The sequence below is a fragment of the Delphinus delphis genome, chromosome 3 (genome assembly GCF_949987515.2).
Source record: "Delphinus delphis chromosome 3, mDelDel1.2, whole genome shotgun sequence".
NCBI classification, from domain to species: Eukaryota; Metazoa; Chordata; class Mammalia; order Artiodactyla; family Delphinidae; genus Delphinus; species Delphinus delphis.
This window is the reverse complement of record NC_082685.1, coordinates 46793980-46808209: the sequence shown is the minus strand read 5'-3', so window position 1 is coordinate 46808209 and position 14230 is coordinate 46793980. Positions and strand designations below refer to the sequence as shown.

General features: G+C 56.0%; 1 protein-coding gene across 3 annotated transcripts in view; it reads left to right on the top strand.

The window, feature by feature from the left end:
• Positions 1-14035, top strand: part of SYNPO (synaptopodin) — a 30485-nt gene extending 16450 nt beyond the window's left edge. For 2 of the 3 annotated variants that reach the window (XM_060008518.1, XM_060008517.1), the window contains exons 2-3: positions 3883-6221; positions 11275-14035. In XM_060008518.1, coding sequence (XP_059864501.1) covers positions 4215-6221; positions 11275-11961 — 2694 coding nt within the window. In that variant the 5' untranslated portion in view covers positions 3883-4214 and the 3' untranslated portion in view covers positions 11962-14035. Of the gene's footprint in view, positions 1-3882; positions 6222-11274 lie in introns of those variants that run through there. The other variant, XR_009518937.1, reaches the window with a different exon arrangement.
• Positions 14036-14230: the final 195 nt, after the last annotated feature.

Genomic DNA, 14230 nt, shown 5'->3' with positions numbered 1-14230 from the left:
GAGGTGGCAGTTCCCTAGTCTGGGGGATTTTGAATGGAGCTGCCACCCCCAGTACCCTGCAGTGGGGGGCTCTGGGATGCCCATAGTTGGCCCAGCCCCCCTTCTCCCAGCTTTGTTTGTGCAGGGTGGCAAAAGTCATCTGGATTGCTGGCTGGGTCTGGTCCAAGCCTCCTGCCAAATTCCTTTTCCGTGGAGTCATTGCAGGCTGGGATGGGGGGCACGGGAGCTCCCTCGGAGGCAGGGCTCTCTCACCCCCTGGCGTTTTCTGCTGGGTTCCTCTTGTCCCAGAACAACAGCGTGGGGAACGTTCCCAGCCTGGCTGGGGGTCAGCAGACTAGGTCTTGGCCCATGGCCTCCTCTGCAACCCCTTCCCTCTCTAAAGCCTCCCAGGCCAGCTTATCCCTGAGGGCCCTTCACTCTCTGACACTGGAGCATTTTCTAGCCCCATGGCCCTTAGAACCAACCTTGGGATAGGACTGAAGCGGAGAGGCGAAGAGAAAAAAGAGAAAAGTGCAGGGATTTGGGAGGTCTGAGTTACACAAACACTGAAGCCCTTTCTGGGAGCCTGGCACTGTGGGAACCCGCTAGCCGGGTACACAGTAAGAGCCCAATCAGTGTGAGCTCCGATGGCTGCAGTTGGGTCATAAGAGCCACTGGTGGGACCAGGGATGTTCATCCTGACCGTGCCCCGTGGGGATGTGATTTGTGCCTGAGTCTCTGCAGGGCTGTCAGGTTGCAAAGAGAAAGCTCTTTATCTGTGTGGCGGTGAGGGGCAGAGTCATGTCAAGAGGTGGGAGTTAATATGAGGAGTGACTTTATAGCTAAAGAAAGAATGTTAATTAGCAGAAGGTACATCTTCAGGGTAGTGAGCTCCCTGTCAGTTGAGGGTATAAACAGAGGCTTGTACACGCAGGGACATGGCTTTAGGGACGCAGGAATTGTGTGGGGGATTGGACCCGGTGACAGCCATCTCTGAGATTCTGAGGTTCTGTGATTTGGGGCCATGATCCCTGCCTCCCAATAACTCTAGAATCCCCTGCTCTGTGACCTTAAGACAGTCACCCCTCTCAGGACCATGATCTGTAGGGTGAATCTCCTTTGCTAGAAGAAGTGCTGACCCCTTCCAGGGTGTCACGTGGGGTCACCGTCAACTCCATCCCAGAGTAGCATGAGCCCTCGGTCCTCTCTACTTGGGCTGAATGACAGTAATCCCCCTGGCATCCGCGATCTCAGTGTAGCCTCCTAACCCTAATGTCAGTGCTTTTATTTTTATTATTATTATTATTTTGCGGTACGCGGGCCTCTCACTGTTGTGGCCTCTCCCGTTGCGGAGCACAGCCTCTGGACGCGCAGGCCCAGCGGCCATGGCTCACGGGCCCAGTCGCTCTGCGGCACGTGGGATCTTCCCGGACCGGGACACGAACCCGTGTCCCCTGCATCGGCAGGCGGACTCTCAACCACTGCGCCACCAGGGAAGCCCCTGTCAGTGCTTTTATTACCTTCTCCTCAGCTAAGGAAACTGGCTCCGAGAGACGTAGTAACTTGCCAAGGTCACACAGCTAGCAAATAGCAGAGCCTGGATTTGGGCCGGGAGGCTTGGTTTCTAAGCAGACCAGAGGAGATGGACATCACATGAGCTGAGCAACTCCTCCTGTGTTGCTGGCTTGTCCCCTACTTAAGTTCCCCACAGGGGAGCAGCCTGGCCCAACCCCCAAAGCCTTCATCATGGGGTGATCCAGGCAGGAGAGGAGCCCTACCAGGAGGAAGCAGGCGTCAGGGGCGCATGGGGCAGGCTGTGTGCTGTCACTGTTCTGGACCTGTGGCCACAGGTGTGTGTGGTGGGGAGCCAGGTCGTGATGGGAGGAGGGAAGAAGGAGCTTGGGACCAGACAGCCTGTGGCTGCTGGGCCTGGTCCCAGTGAAGCAGCTGTCGGCAGCCACTCTGTCCTGTGTGGGCCTCCCCGCTGACCCTAGTGTGAGCTCTACCCTGCACCGCTCTCCGAACCTTGGTTTCTTCATCTATAAAATGGGGGTGGTAGTGAAACAGCTCCTCTATAGGGGCCCTCCCAGCTCTGAGAGTCCATGAATTCTGAGCCTCACTGGCAAGATTCCTAGAAAAACTGTCCCTGGAGACCCACTCAGCATGTCATGGCCAGTGCTAATGAGGGCAAGATAGGAGGAAGGGCAGGGTCAGATTCCTCTAGAACTAATTAGCTTCCCTCGATGGGGGTGGGGTGACAAAGGGAGGAATTTTCCCAGCCACCGACTGAGCTGCTAGCCTGGCCACAGGCTGTCCCATCTATCTGTCCGTAAGTTCATTTGTTCATGCGTCCGTTCCTTCATTCCTTATTCAATAAGCACAAATTAAACACTGACTCTGTGCCAGCCGGGCACTGGTGATATAGAAAGAAATGGTTGCCTGTAGTCAACTTACAGATTAATAGGGCCTGACCCCCAGCCTGATCCCTGACCTCAGGCCCCAGACTCCGGTCCTAGCCTGCAGCCCCAGACTGAACCCCGACTCCCACCGACTCTGTCCCCTATATGTCCCAAAGGGACCTTTGGGACAAGCAGGCAGCTTGAGCATGCACTGTGGACCCAGAGAGAAGTGGTTCTGATCTGACTCCAGCCTTGCCACCCTTTGCTGTGTGATCTTGGGTGAGTTACTTACAAGACTCTAGACCTCATTTTCCACTTCTGTAAAATAGGGAGCAAGTAATGCTTGTGTCCTAGTGTTCTTGTGAGGATAAAATGAGGTAATGCAATGTTCTAGTAGAGTCACTGCTGAAATTAGCCCAATTTATTACTTTTATAACATTAAAGTATGAGAATTTTTCAATGATTGTTTAAATGAAAATGGTAAGAAATTCTGCAACGACTTGGAAGAAACTATTAACAGTTGTTACCTGATTTGTGGTAGAGGTAGAGAGACATTTTTTACTGTATACTTTTTTATGTTTTTAAGTTAAAAAAAAAATTTCAGTCCATGTAAATGTATTACCTATTCTAAAAAGAGGAAGTGTTAGTGTTAAGAAATGACTGTACTATGAGTTTGAAAGTGTAAAGGGCCCTAAGATATGCACTTAGGCATGTGAATATCCTGCAGGTTCATTCATGCCCTCAGTAATGCTTCCTGAGTGCCCACTTTTTGCCAGGCACTATTCTAGGGGCTAGGGTTAGAGGGATGAACAAGTCAAGCAAGTTCAGTTCCCCCTTAGAGCTTGCGTTCTAGGTGAGGGAGACAGATAATAGACAAGGAAACGTGTAAAGAAGAGAATACTGAATTGTGTTGAATGCTATGAAGAAAACAAAACAAAGAGATGGGTTGGGGGGGGTGCTGATTATAGAGGAAGGCCCCTCCAGAGAGGTGACATTCACGTGAGTCCTGAGCGATGAGGAACCAACATGGAATGCCACTTGGGAAAAGATCATTCCAAGCAGAGAGAACAGCAAGTGCAAAGGCCCTGGGGCAGGAACACACTTGGCATTTTCAAGGAACAGAAAGCCAGCCAGGAAGAGCCCAGTGAGAGAGAAAGGTGGCACAAGATGAGTCCGAGATGGAGTGGGGCCTTGACTGCTAGGGTGAGGTGTTCTTGCTGAGTTTGGTAAATGCCATGTCAACAACCTTCAGCGGGAATCCAAACAAGGGGCAGTTAATACTAAAAGGGTAATCAGGGGAGGTTTTACATGGCTATTTGAGTTGGGCCATGATGGTTGGGTCAGGGATCTTTATGAGGAGATTCTAGGACACGGTGAGTAAAGATCAAATTCCGGAGGAAAAGGCCATCTGTAGTGGGGCATGGGTGACCATCTGTCTGTCTGTGTGTGTACCCCTGTGGCTCTGCAATCCCATTTGCTGACTCGGCCTCTGTCCCTCCTGCAGCACTGGGCCGGAGCACTAGCCTCACCGAGAAGGATCTAAAAGAGGCCAAGGCGAGGAGCCAGCAGATCGCAGCCCAGCTGACCACCCCTCCCAGCTCCAACTCCCGCGGCGTCCAGCTCTTCAACAGGCGCCGGCAGAGGGTGAACGAGTTCACCTTGGAGAGCCACGGCCAGAGGGGACAGAAGCCCGGCCAGGAGTCCCTCAGGGTGCCCCCCGCCAGCCCCACAGGCCATGCCCCAGGGCTCAGCCTGAGTCCCACCTCCCTCCCTGAACCAGGCCCTCCGAGAAACCCCGCCTGCCAGAGCGCTGACACAGGGGTCCCTGGTCACAGCATGGAGGGCTCCTCAGAGGAAGCCAACTTGCTGCGGCACCTGGAGAAGGTGGCCAGTGAGGAAGAGGAGGTACCACTGGTGGTTTATTTAAAGGAGAACGCGGCCCTGCTGACGGCCAATGGGCTCCACCTGTCCCAGAACCGAGAAGCCCAGCAGACACCCCCAACTCCACCTCCGGCGGAGGTCCACAGCCCAGCCACAGATGCCAGCCAAAACCCTCCCTCACCCGGCGCCACGCTCATCACGCCAGCTTCCAACAGCAACCACAACCTGCCAGCCACAGATGTCGATCAGAACCCACCGGCAACTGTCACCCCGCAGAGCCTGCCACTGTCCAGCGTCCAGCAGAATTCCTCACAGGCACAGCTCCCGCCGAAGGGTGCGGTGCCAGATTTCAAACCCAGCACCCCGTGTGCTGGTGGGCAACCCCAGGAGCCAGCCGCGGAGGTGAGATCCAGCACCCTGCTAATTGACAAGGTATCGGCTCCACCTACCACCACCAGCACCTTCTCCAGAGAAGTGACTCCCATCTCCAGCTCCAGGTCGCCAGCCCCAGATTTCGTGTCCAGCTCCCTGCTCATCGATATCCAGCTTGGTGCCCCAGTGGCATCCACAGAACAAGAGATGTCCGGGCGGGCAGCTGCCACCACGCCCACCAAACTGTACAGCGAGGTCCACCTCACGCTGGCCAAGCCCCCATCTGTGGTCAACAGGACGGCCAGGCCCTTTGGGATTCAGGCACCGGGCGGCACGAGCCAGATGGAACGAAGCCCCATGGTAGAGAGACGACATCTTGGAGAGAAGGGCCCCGCTCCCCGGCCCCCCAGCGTGGCAGACAGGAGCCCTCGGCCACAGAGACACATCATGTCCCATAGCCCCATGCTGGAGAGGAGGCCCGTGGCACAGCGAAGCCCCGCCTTGGAGAGACGCCCCTTGGGGAACTTCACCCCGCCCCCAACCTATGCCGAGACCTTGTCCACAGCCCCCCTGACTTCCCGGGTTAGGTCTCCCCCCTCTTACTCTGCCCTGTACCCCAGCTCCGACCCCAAGCCTTCTCATCTAAAGGGCCAGGCGGTTCCTGCCAGCAAGACGGGCATTTTGGAGGAGTCGATGGCCCGCAGGGGCAGCCGGAAATCCATGTTCACCTTCGTGGAGAAGCCCAAGGTGACCCCGAATCCGGACCTGCTGGATCTGGTACAGACAGCGGACGAGAAGCGGAGGCAGAGGGACCAGGGGGAGATGGGCGTGGAGGAGGAGCCCTTTGCGCTGGGGGCCGAGGCCTCCAACTTCCAGCAGGAGCCCGCACCCCGGGACAGGGCCAGCCCCGCAGGTGCCGAGGAGATTGTCCCCGAGTGGGCCTCATGCCTCAAGTCACCGCGTATCCAGGCCAAGCCCAAGCCCAAACCCAACCAGAACCTCTCCGAGGCCTCCGGGAAGGGGGCCGAGCTCTACGCCCGCCGCCAGTCCCGCATGGAGAAGTACGTCATCGAGTCTTCGGGCCACGCGGAACGGGCCCGCTGCCCTTCACCCACCATGTCCCTGCCTTCGTGCTGGAAGTACCCCACCCACGCGCCCGGCGGCTTCCGAGTGGCGTCCCGAAGCCCCGCTCGAACCCCGCCTGCCTCCCTCTATCATGGCTACCTGCCTGAGAACGGGGTCCTGCGCCCGGAGCCCTCCAGGCAGCCGCCCTGCCAGCTGCGGCCCTCGCTCTTTGTCCTCTCACCCATCAAGGAACCTGCCAAGTCCTCGCCCACAGCCGCCTCGCCTGCCAAGCCGAGCTCCCTGGACCTGGCGCCCAGCCTGCCCAAGGCGGCCCTCCCACCGTCGCCTGCCCTGCCTCGGCCCTCCCGCTCCTCCCCCGGCCAGGATGGCCTCCAGCCCACTGCCCTGAGCCCTACCTACAGCAGTGATGTCTCGCCCGTGTCTCCCTCCAGGGCGTGGTCTCCCCGAGCCAAGCAAGCCCCCAGGCCCTCCTTCTCCACCCGGAATGCCGGGATCGAGGCTCAGGTGTGGAAGCCCTCCTTCTGCTTCAAGTAATGGACCCCACAGGGATCCCGCTGCCTGTCAGAGCCCGCTCTCCGAGGGTTGGATGGAGAGCAGGAAGTGGCACAGGGCTGAGTCAGGAGTATGGGGACTCAGGTCTCAAGGGCTGATGCTGCCACCAGCTAGCTTTGTGACATCGGGCAAGTCACCTCCCCTCTCTGAGCTGCAGCCACCCCTTCCCTACCACAGAGTGGTTCGACTCCATGTCTGAGGGATCTGAAGTCTGCCACTGCAGGGGGAGGAGGGTCACGGAGAGAGAACTCCCTTGGCAGGCCCTAACGAGGCTGGGGGGCTTCACCTGGCCTTGGTGAGCTGTAGGGATGCCAGCGTCTTGCTGAGGGGCTTCTGCAGCATACAGAGCCTGCCCTGGCCTGTGGGACCAGCCAGCCAAGGGTCTGCCTCCTCAGCCACCCCGGTGGGGCCGTCCTCACTGTGGCCCCAGCTCTGGCAACTCTCTGCCTCTTGCTGGATTCTCGCCTCCGCAGGTCTGTCTCTTCCACCCACCTCTGCCTTCCGGACACTGTTTCCTCTCCGCTGCTTCAGAGACCTCTGCCTCGGCCTCCACATTTTCTCTTCTCTCGGGTTCTGCTGGATGAGGACTCAGCCCACCACTGCTGTCTGACACTCTTCTTCCTGGCCCTCTGCTCAGCTGCCTTCATGCCCGCTCCAAACATCTAGCTCCGCTTTCGAGACAGCTAACGCAGTTCATCCCAGACCTCAGTCCTGGTTCGACCTAGCTTGCCCTCACCGTTCTGGGATGTGGGAGGTCCCAGGGGACCCCTGAGAGACAGAGAGCCCTGTAGGAGGCTGCGCAGAGGTTGGTGTGCAGCTAGGAGAGAGGCCCCTAGCAGTGTATCCGTCAGCTGTTTTGCCTTCAACCTCAGCCAAGATCTGCACGACTGAAAGCAGCCGTCTACGTGCAGTGGAAGGGGCCGCAAGGAGAGAGGCATCTCAGCCTGCCGTTTGCTGTGCGACTTTGGCCAAGTCACTTTCCCTTTTTGTGCCTCAGTTTTCTCATTTATACGATGAGGGCCCTCCTAGCTGGACAATCTGTGAGGAATGAGAGGACAGGCTGGTGCTTTGGGAGAAAGGCCCTGTAAGTGATAAGACAGTCCCCTGGGAAGAGAGGGGAAGGAAATGGGACAGTTGCCATAGGACAGATGGTGAGTAGATGTAAGGGTGTCCTTGGGAGGGTGTGGCTGGAATGAGCTGCAGCAGGAGGCCAGGAGATCAGAAATTTAGGCTGGGACTGCTCAGGATCGCCTGGAGACAGTGGGAACACGGCAAGGGCTGGGGCAGGAGCACAGCAGCTCAAGGAAGGGACAAAGGAGACCTTAAGGTTTAGAAGAAAAGGCTGGGACTTAGGAGATCTGGATTTTCAAAGATGGACTCCATGTGCAGCTTTGGGTCTCAGTTTCCCCATCATACTGTGAGGGTTTTGAGTCAGGTAGTCTGAGATCCTCACCACCTCTGACACCTTTGATGTGCTGCAGCCCCCCCAAACCACACTTTGTGGGGGTTAGAGAACATAGACGCAAGAGGCAGAATTCAGATGGAAGCTTCCCAAGACCGGGGGCGAGCACCACCCACTTTCTCTTTCCCAGCCCTATTTCTGGGCTCCCCAGAGGGGCGAGGGGTGGTGGAGGCGGTGCCCATGCCGGGCTGAGCCCGCAGTTTTCGTGAGCTCTCGGCTTGTCTCCATGGCAACAGAGGGTGCCTTCCCAGTGAGTTCATTCTGCCCAGAACGTGGGGGCATGCATAGGAGAGTCGCGAGGGAGCTCGGCTCCTTCACGCCAAACCCCTCCCAGGGCAGAGTGAAGCCCGTGTTCCGGACCCCTGCTCCCTTCTACCCCTGAGGGCCAGCAATGGAAGAGCCCACCCTCCATCCTGCAGCTCCTGTGATCAGGCTGGCTGAGCTCTTCCCTCAACTTTGTTTTCTCTCCTGTTCTCAATACACTCTGCCTCAAATCTGTCTTGCTTCTTTCTTTCTTCCACACTCACTGGCTGGTGGTCAGGGCCCTCTCCCTCCTCCCCAATTCTGGCCTGAGAAGTGGGGTGGGACTGCTTAGTTACGGCGTGTGAGCCTGTGGTGTGTGTCCACGTGCTGCCTGCATCTGCTGAGTGTCTGGATCTGCCATGGGTACAGATGTGTGCTGGCTTGAAAGTGAGGGCTGCCCTCTCTCTTCCCTGGGTCAGCACTGAGGGAACCAGAATCCTGTGGAAATCATGTTCTGTTTTCTCCTTCCTTAAGAGTTTGGCCAAAAAGCCTGTAGAGCACGGGGGAAAACCCATGCCCCTTATGGTCCAGGTTTGTTCGAATTCTTTAAAAGTGGTATTTAAGTGCCTTTAGCCAGAGCATATATACTTTCTGGTTCCCTCAGCAGCCGCCCCCCCCACCTCCCCATCGCCCCCATTATCTAAATCCGGCCACTTTCCACAGTCATCACCACCGGGCTCTTGCATAAAATGAGTTTCTGCCCTCGTGGAGAGGAGCGTACGGCCATCAAGAGCCAGAAAAATGGGTGCTGGGCCCAGATCTGCATCTGACTCCTTGTGTGACCTTAGACAACCCATGGGCCTCAGTCTCCCCTTCCATGCAACAAGAGGATTACAGAAGCTGTCTGGGAGCTAGCTCTCTTTGATCTGATAGTTCCTGTCTGACTCTGCTCTACTCGCACCTTCAGCCCACACATGTGTCCTGCTTTGGGTCCGGTGCTGGGTTAAGTGGGTGCTCCTCTCTGAATTTTCACCCATGTGCATTTCCAAGGAGTTCTGGTGTATATGGTACATTGAGAACTTTTTCAGAAAGTGAATAATTCTGATTCCCTGCAGACTTTTTGTATTATTCACTGCTCCCCCGCCCCCCAACACACACACACACACACACACACACACACACACACACACACACACACACACACAGTCAGTACCCAGACATGGCAGTTTCGATGAGGTCAGGCCCTGGCCCACCTCCAAAGGGTGAGGAGCTGCTTACCACTGCCCCCAACATTCCAACCCAGGCATTCTGAGAAGTGAATTCTGTTACTCCTTCCACTTGCTGGCCCTAGCCTTCCCCTCGTGGCCACTAAAGGCAGACCATCCTTGGAGATTTCAGACAGTTATCACAGCTTCTCTTGCCCCAGCCTGCTTTGCTCCTGGCTGAAAGCCCTGGTTGCTCTGCCTCAGTGCTTGTTGATGGACTTGGAGCATGACCCCTTGGCCCTGCTCCCCCCAGCCAGGCTCACTGAAAGATTCCTGAGATGGCTCACAGACAGCAGCTCCCAGTGTCTCTGGCTCACATATACACAACTGACCCTGGGAGTAAAAGGGGTGGAGCCCATGCTGAGCTTTAACTTTCCTGCTTGATGATTGGGGCCTTGGATGTCCCCGGGAGGTTCCTAACATTCCCAATCCCATGAAAAATCTGTTCAGACTGCTATACGTTCCTCTATAGGTTAAAGGGCTCCATTTCTGAGTCTGGGCTCATCTGGTAGCTGCTGCATTGTTTGGAGAATACATGTACTTTATTGCTTCCTTTTGATTGGTTGAAATTAGATTCTGATTGGATGAGAAGCTGACTGGCTTGGCTGCGGCTGGTTACTGATTGGATGAGAGAATGGATCTTATGAGAGGTTCTAGATTTTGATTGGGTAGGAGGCACTGAATGGACTGGCTAGTTCTGGACTCTGAGGGATGACTGCTGGTGAATTTGGATTGAAGACTGAGTGGACTGGCTTGTTGCTGGAATCTGATTGGCTGAACAGCTGGATGGTTTAGCAGATACATGCTGGGCCTGGATCCCCAAGCCCTGTACTTTCAAACCAGTTCAAACTGCTTAAGCCTGCTTCCCACCTTTAAGCAACAGATAGTCACACACATTTCCTGGTGGGGCAGAACACACCAGATAGTTATTTACACGTCTGAACTTCATTTTCATCACTGTAAAATGGGTGTGATAATACCAGCTACTTCACCAGGCTGTTGTGAGGATATGATGAGAGAGTAAGGATGAGACCGAACTTTGTAGACTGGAAAGTTCCTAAGGAGGTAGGAAGCAGGTATGATAGTGTATAGCAGAGCAGTGTATAACTTCACAGAGGTTCACCAACTTGGCCTCACGGAACCCACACTCCCCACCCCATGCTGGCAAGAAGTCCAGCGAGGGGAGTGTGCTGCCTAGGGAGGAACGACCCAACTTCCTTTTATGTTTCCATCTGTCAGTGGGAACCTCCTCCCTGTTCAAGGTGTCCAAGGAACAATTAGGAGGTGACCATGGCAACATGGCAGGGGAATTGAGACAGAGAGGGCCTTTCCCTAAGTCCAACTTTAGTAATAATGATCAATATTTTTGCTTGTAATTTTTTGAATAGATATTATATCCATATGGTTCAAAACCTTAAACTTATATAAAAAGTATATAATACATTAGAAGCCTTATTCCCACTCCTGTGGCTGTGTCCCCTGCCCTGTTCACCCCATTTCCTAACAGAGAGGCACTCTGGTTAGTTTCATGTGTATCATTCTAGTATGTCTTTAAGGTAACTAACATCTATTGCGCACCTACTCTCTTCTAGGGAACCTTCTCATACTGTGATAGTCTTTGACGTAAGTTATCTCATTTACTCCTCACAACAATCCTATAGGTTACATGCTGATATTATACTCCCATTTCACAGAGGAGGAAACTGCAGCCCAGGGGCTTCGAGTTGCTTCTTTTGCTGAAGCAACTTGCCCAAGTTCATTCAGTAAACAAAGGGGTCTGTCTCCAAAGCGAGCGTTCTTAAACCGCCAGTCATCTGCCTCCCTGCTAAGCGCAGGGGCAGGCAGCGTGGGCTCGTTCAAGCACCTGAAAGATGAAAGTTGGGGCACCTGCGTTTTTCTGCAGGCACTACCTGACTTTGGTCACTGGCTTCCCGACTCTGTACAATGGACACAGCCAACTCGGTCCCTTCTGAAACCCCGGTATAGAGGAGCCCAGCACTAACGCCTGCCCCCACCCTCTCTGTTCTCTCCCCAGGACCGCCGAGAGAGCCTGCCCACCTCCCCGCCCTGGACGCCGGGCGCGTCCCGGCCCCCCAGCAGCCTGGACGGCTGGGTGAGCCCGGGGCCGTGGGAGCCGGGCCGCGGGAGCAGCTTGAGCAGCCCCCCGCCGCTGCCGCCGCCGCCGCCGCCGCCACCGCCGCCCATGTCCCCCTCGTGGAGCGAGCGCTCCGTATCCCCTCTGCGACATGAGACCGAGGCGCGGCCCCCCAGCCGCCAGCTGCAGGCGCTCCTGGCGCGAAACATCATCAACGCGGCCCGGCGCAAGAGCGCCTCCCCGCGGCCGGCGGGCGCTGAGAGCCTTCGGCCCTTCTCCCCGCCGAGAGCGCTGCCACCGCCGCCACCGCCGCCGCGCATGCGCTCGCCCCTGCCGTCCCGACCCGGCCAGGCCGCGGACCCCGGGACAACGTTCGCTCCCATCCCCCGGAGCCCACTGCCCGCCGGGCCCTCGCCCTGCGCTAGTCCCCGGAGCCCGCTGCCCGCGCGACCCAGGCCCTTCCCCTACCGCCGCTCGCCCACGGACTCCGATGTGTCCCTCGACTCCGAGGACTCTGGGGCTAAGTCGCCCGGCATCCTCGGCTACAACATCTGTCCCCGCGGATGGAACGGCAGCCTGAGGCTCAAGCGTGGCAACCTACCCACGGAGGCCTCCTGCACCACCTAAAGGCTTCCCCGCCCACACCCCATCCCTGCCCCGGGAGAGCCGAGCGAGAAGAAGTGTCGTGGGGCTTGGGAGCTCCCAGCACCATGTCCCCAAGGGTCTGGCCTCTTTGATAGCCCCAGAGATAAGGGGTCAGGGGAGGAGAGCTCTGGGCTTGGAGGTGGGGTGGTGATCCAAGCTTGGGTTCTAGCCCTTGCTCCGTCATTCAGTCATTGTGGGAAAGACCCTTCTTCTGCTCCTCAGCTTTCCCATCTGTTTAATAGAGCTTTGGCCAAGGCAATCTCCAAACTTCTAAATTACCCCTTCTATCAGTACACACACACTAGTGCCTTGGAAGAGGCAGGGTGTTGTATGTATGGACCCCTAGACTTGCTGCATTGCAGGGTTCCATACTCTCCGCCCCCCCCCCCCCCCCACTTCCTGGCTCTGATGTCTGGAGTCTGGTAAATGAGGGGTGTGTTCAGAGGATCCTACGCCTGAGTTCCTTGTCCAGGCCCTGGCTTGACCATCTGCCTCCCTGGCACCAAGTCCCAGGCAGGAGCAGCTGTTTTCCATCCCTTCCCAGACAAGCTCTATTTTTACCATGGTGGCCTTTAGAGAGGGTCTCCCAGGCCAGCTCAAGGTGCCCTGCTGGCTTCTCTGGAGAGAAGAGGAGGGAAGATTCCTCCTCTCAGATCCCTCTCAGGCTTTTCTCCATCCCAATTCAGGCTTCCCAGGGTCTCCAGGAATGATGCTATAGGTGTCTCCAACCCATCTATCCCTTCCGGGCCCTTTCATGGCAGGCTCTGGGCTCAAAGCTGAGCCGGGCAGAGAAGAGTTGATACGGAGCTATCTGTTATCCTCTGGCTTTACCTGGTAGCCCTGAGTTTGAGGTTGCCCATCTGGAAAGAGGGAGGCAAAGAGTTCTTTGTTATGGGTGGTATACCAGCAGTGGCCAGGATGCATAGAGGAGATTCTAGTAGGGAATGGACTGGCTCAGATGACCTCTGGGGGCTCTTCCAGTCCTGAAATGCATTCCACAGTATTAGGAAGGGAGGGAGAGTAGTGCTGGAGGATTGGCTAGGGAGATGAGCTTGGATGGGTGAGTGAGGGGTTAGACCAGAGTCTGCCTGTGTTTCTGGTTCCTTAGGAAGTACTTCACTCTTCAGTTTCAGGCCCCAGCATCCATACTGTGCCCAGATGATGGGGCCCTGTTCTGCCTCATCTCTTTCCCATCACACTCTGGCCTAGCCAGTGTCTGGTGCCCAGTGACCTTGGGGAGCCTGGCTGCAGGCCCTAGCCTGTCCCTTAGGCTATAGTGACTCTGATTCCAATCCCCAGGAGGGACACAGGGAGGAATGTACCTCGGTCCTATAGTTTCCAGAGTTGGCTGGTGGTGCCCTCTAGAGGTTCAGAATATCAGTTTCAGGAAACTAAGTGTGTGGGGGTGGGGGGGCGGCGGTGGGGGGGGGCTGGAATTGGCTGAGGATCAAAGGTATGTATGTAAGTGAAAGGATACCAGGATGTTGCTAAAGATGAGGGACAGAGGGTGATTTTGGGGTTAGGAGGAGACTTACCCATCCCTCAGGGTGATTTAGACCAGGAACCCCTAATTGAGGCTAGGGCAAGCTGGGGGTAGAATGGGAGTCAGGGTGAGGGTGGGGTGCTTTGGAATAAAGGACTGATCCCAAAGGATTCCCAGGGCCTAAAGATTGGGAACATAGGCCCTGTTGGTAGGAAGATGAGAGGGTGCTCCAACTTGTCAGTGATGAGTGATCACATTACTGAAGTCTCCACCTGCTTCAGGGACCCCTGTAGCATGAGAGGCTGGGGCTAAGGGCCTCTTTCAGAGAAAAGACACTATCAGGCCACTAGTTGATGCAGTGGCAGAGAAAATCCACTTCTACCTGCATTTCCCACAAAGAGCCAGCAGGAGGCAGCCTTGGGAAGCTGCAGTTCTGTCTGGCTGTTCTCTCCCTGTAACTGCTTTCTCTCCCAGTCCTCTCCTCTAACCCACTAGAAATTGCCTGTGTCATGCCTTTTGCCTCCTGTAGAATTCAGCTCTGCCCCTCAATAAATGCTTCCTGCATCTTTCTGTCTCCTGTGTCATTTTCAGCTATGTCTAAAGCCCTTCCCTTTCCCCCACCCATGGAACAGTCCATGGGATGCTGGGTGGATGAGAATGATACACATGGGATGGGAGCTTGGGAAGTAACAATCATGAACAGAGATGGGGAACAATGAAAACACTCTGGGCCATAGAAGTCCCTGGGTTGAAGTTCTGGTCCCATCA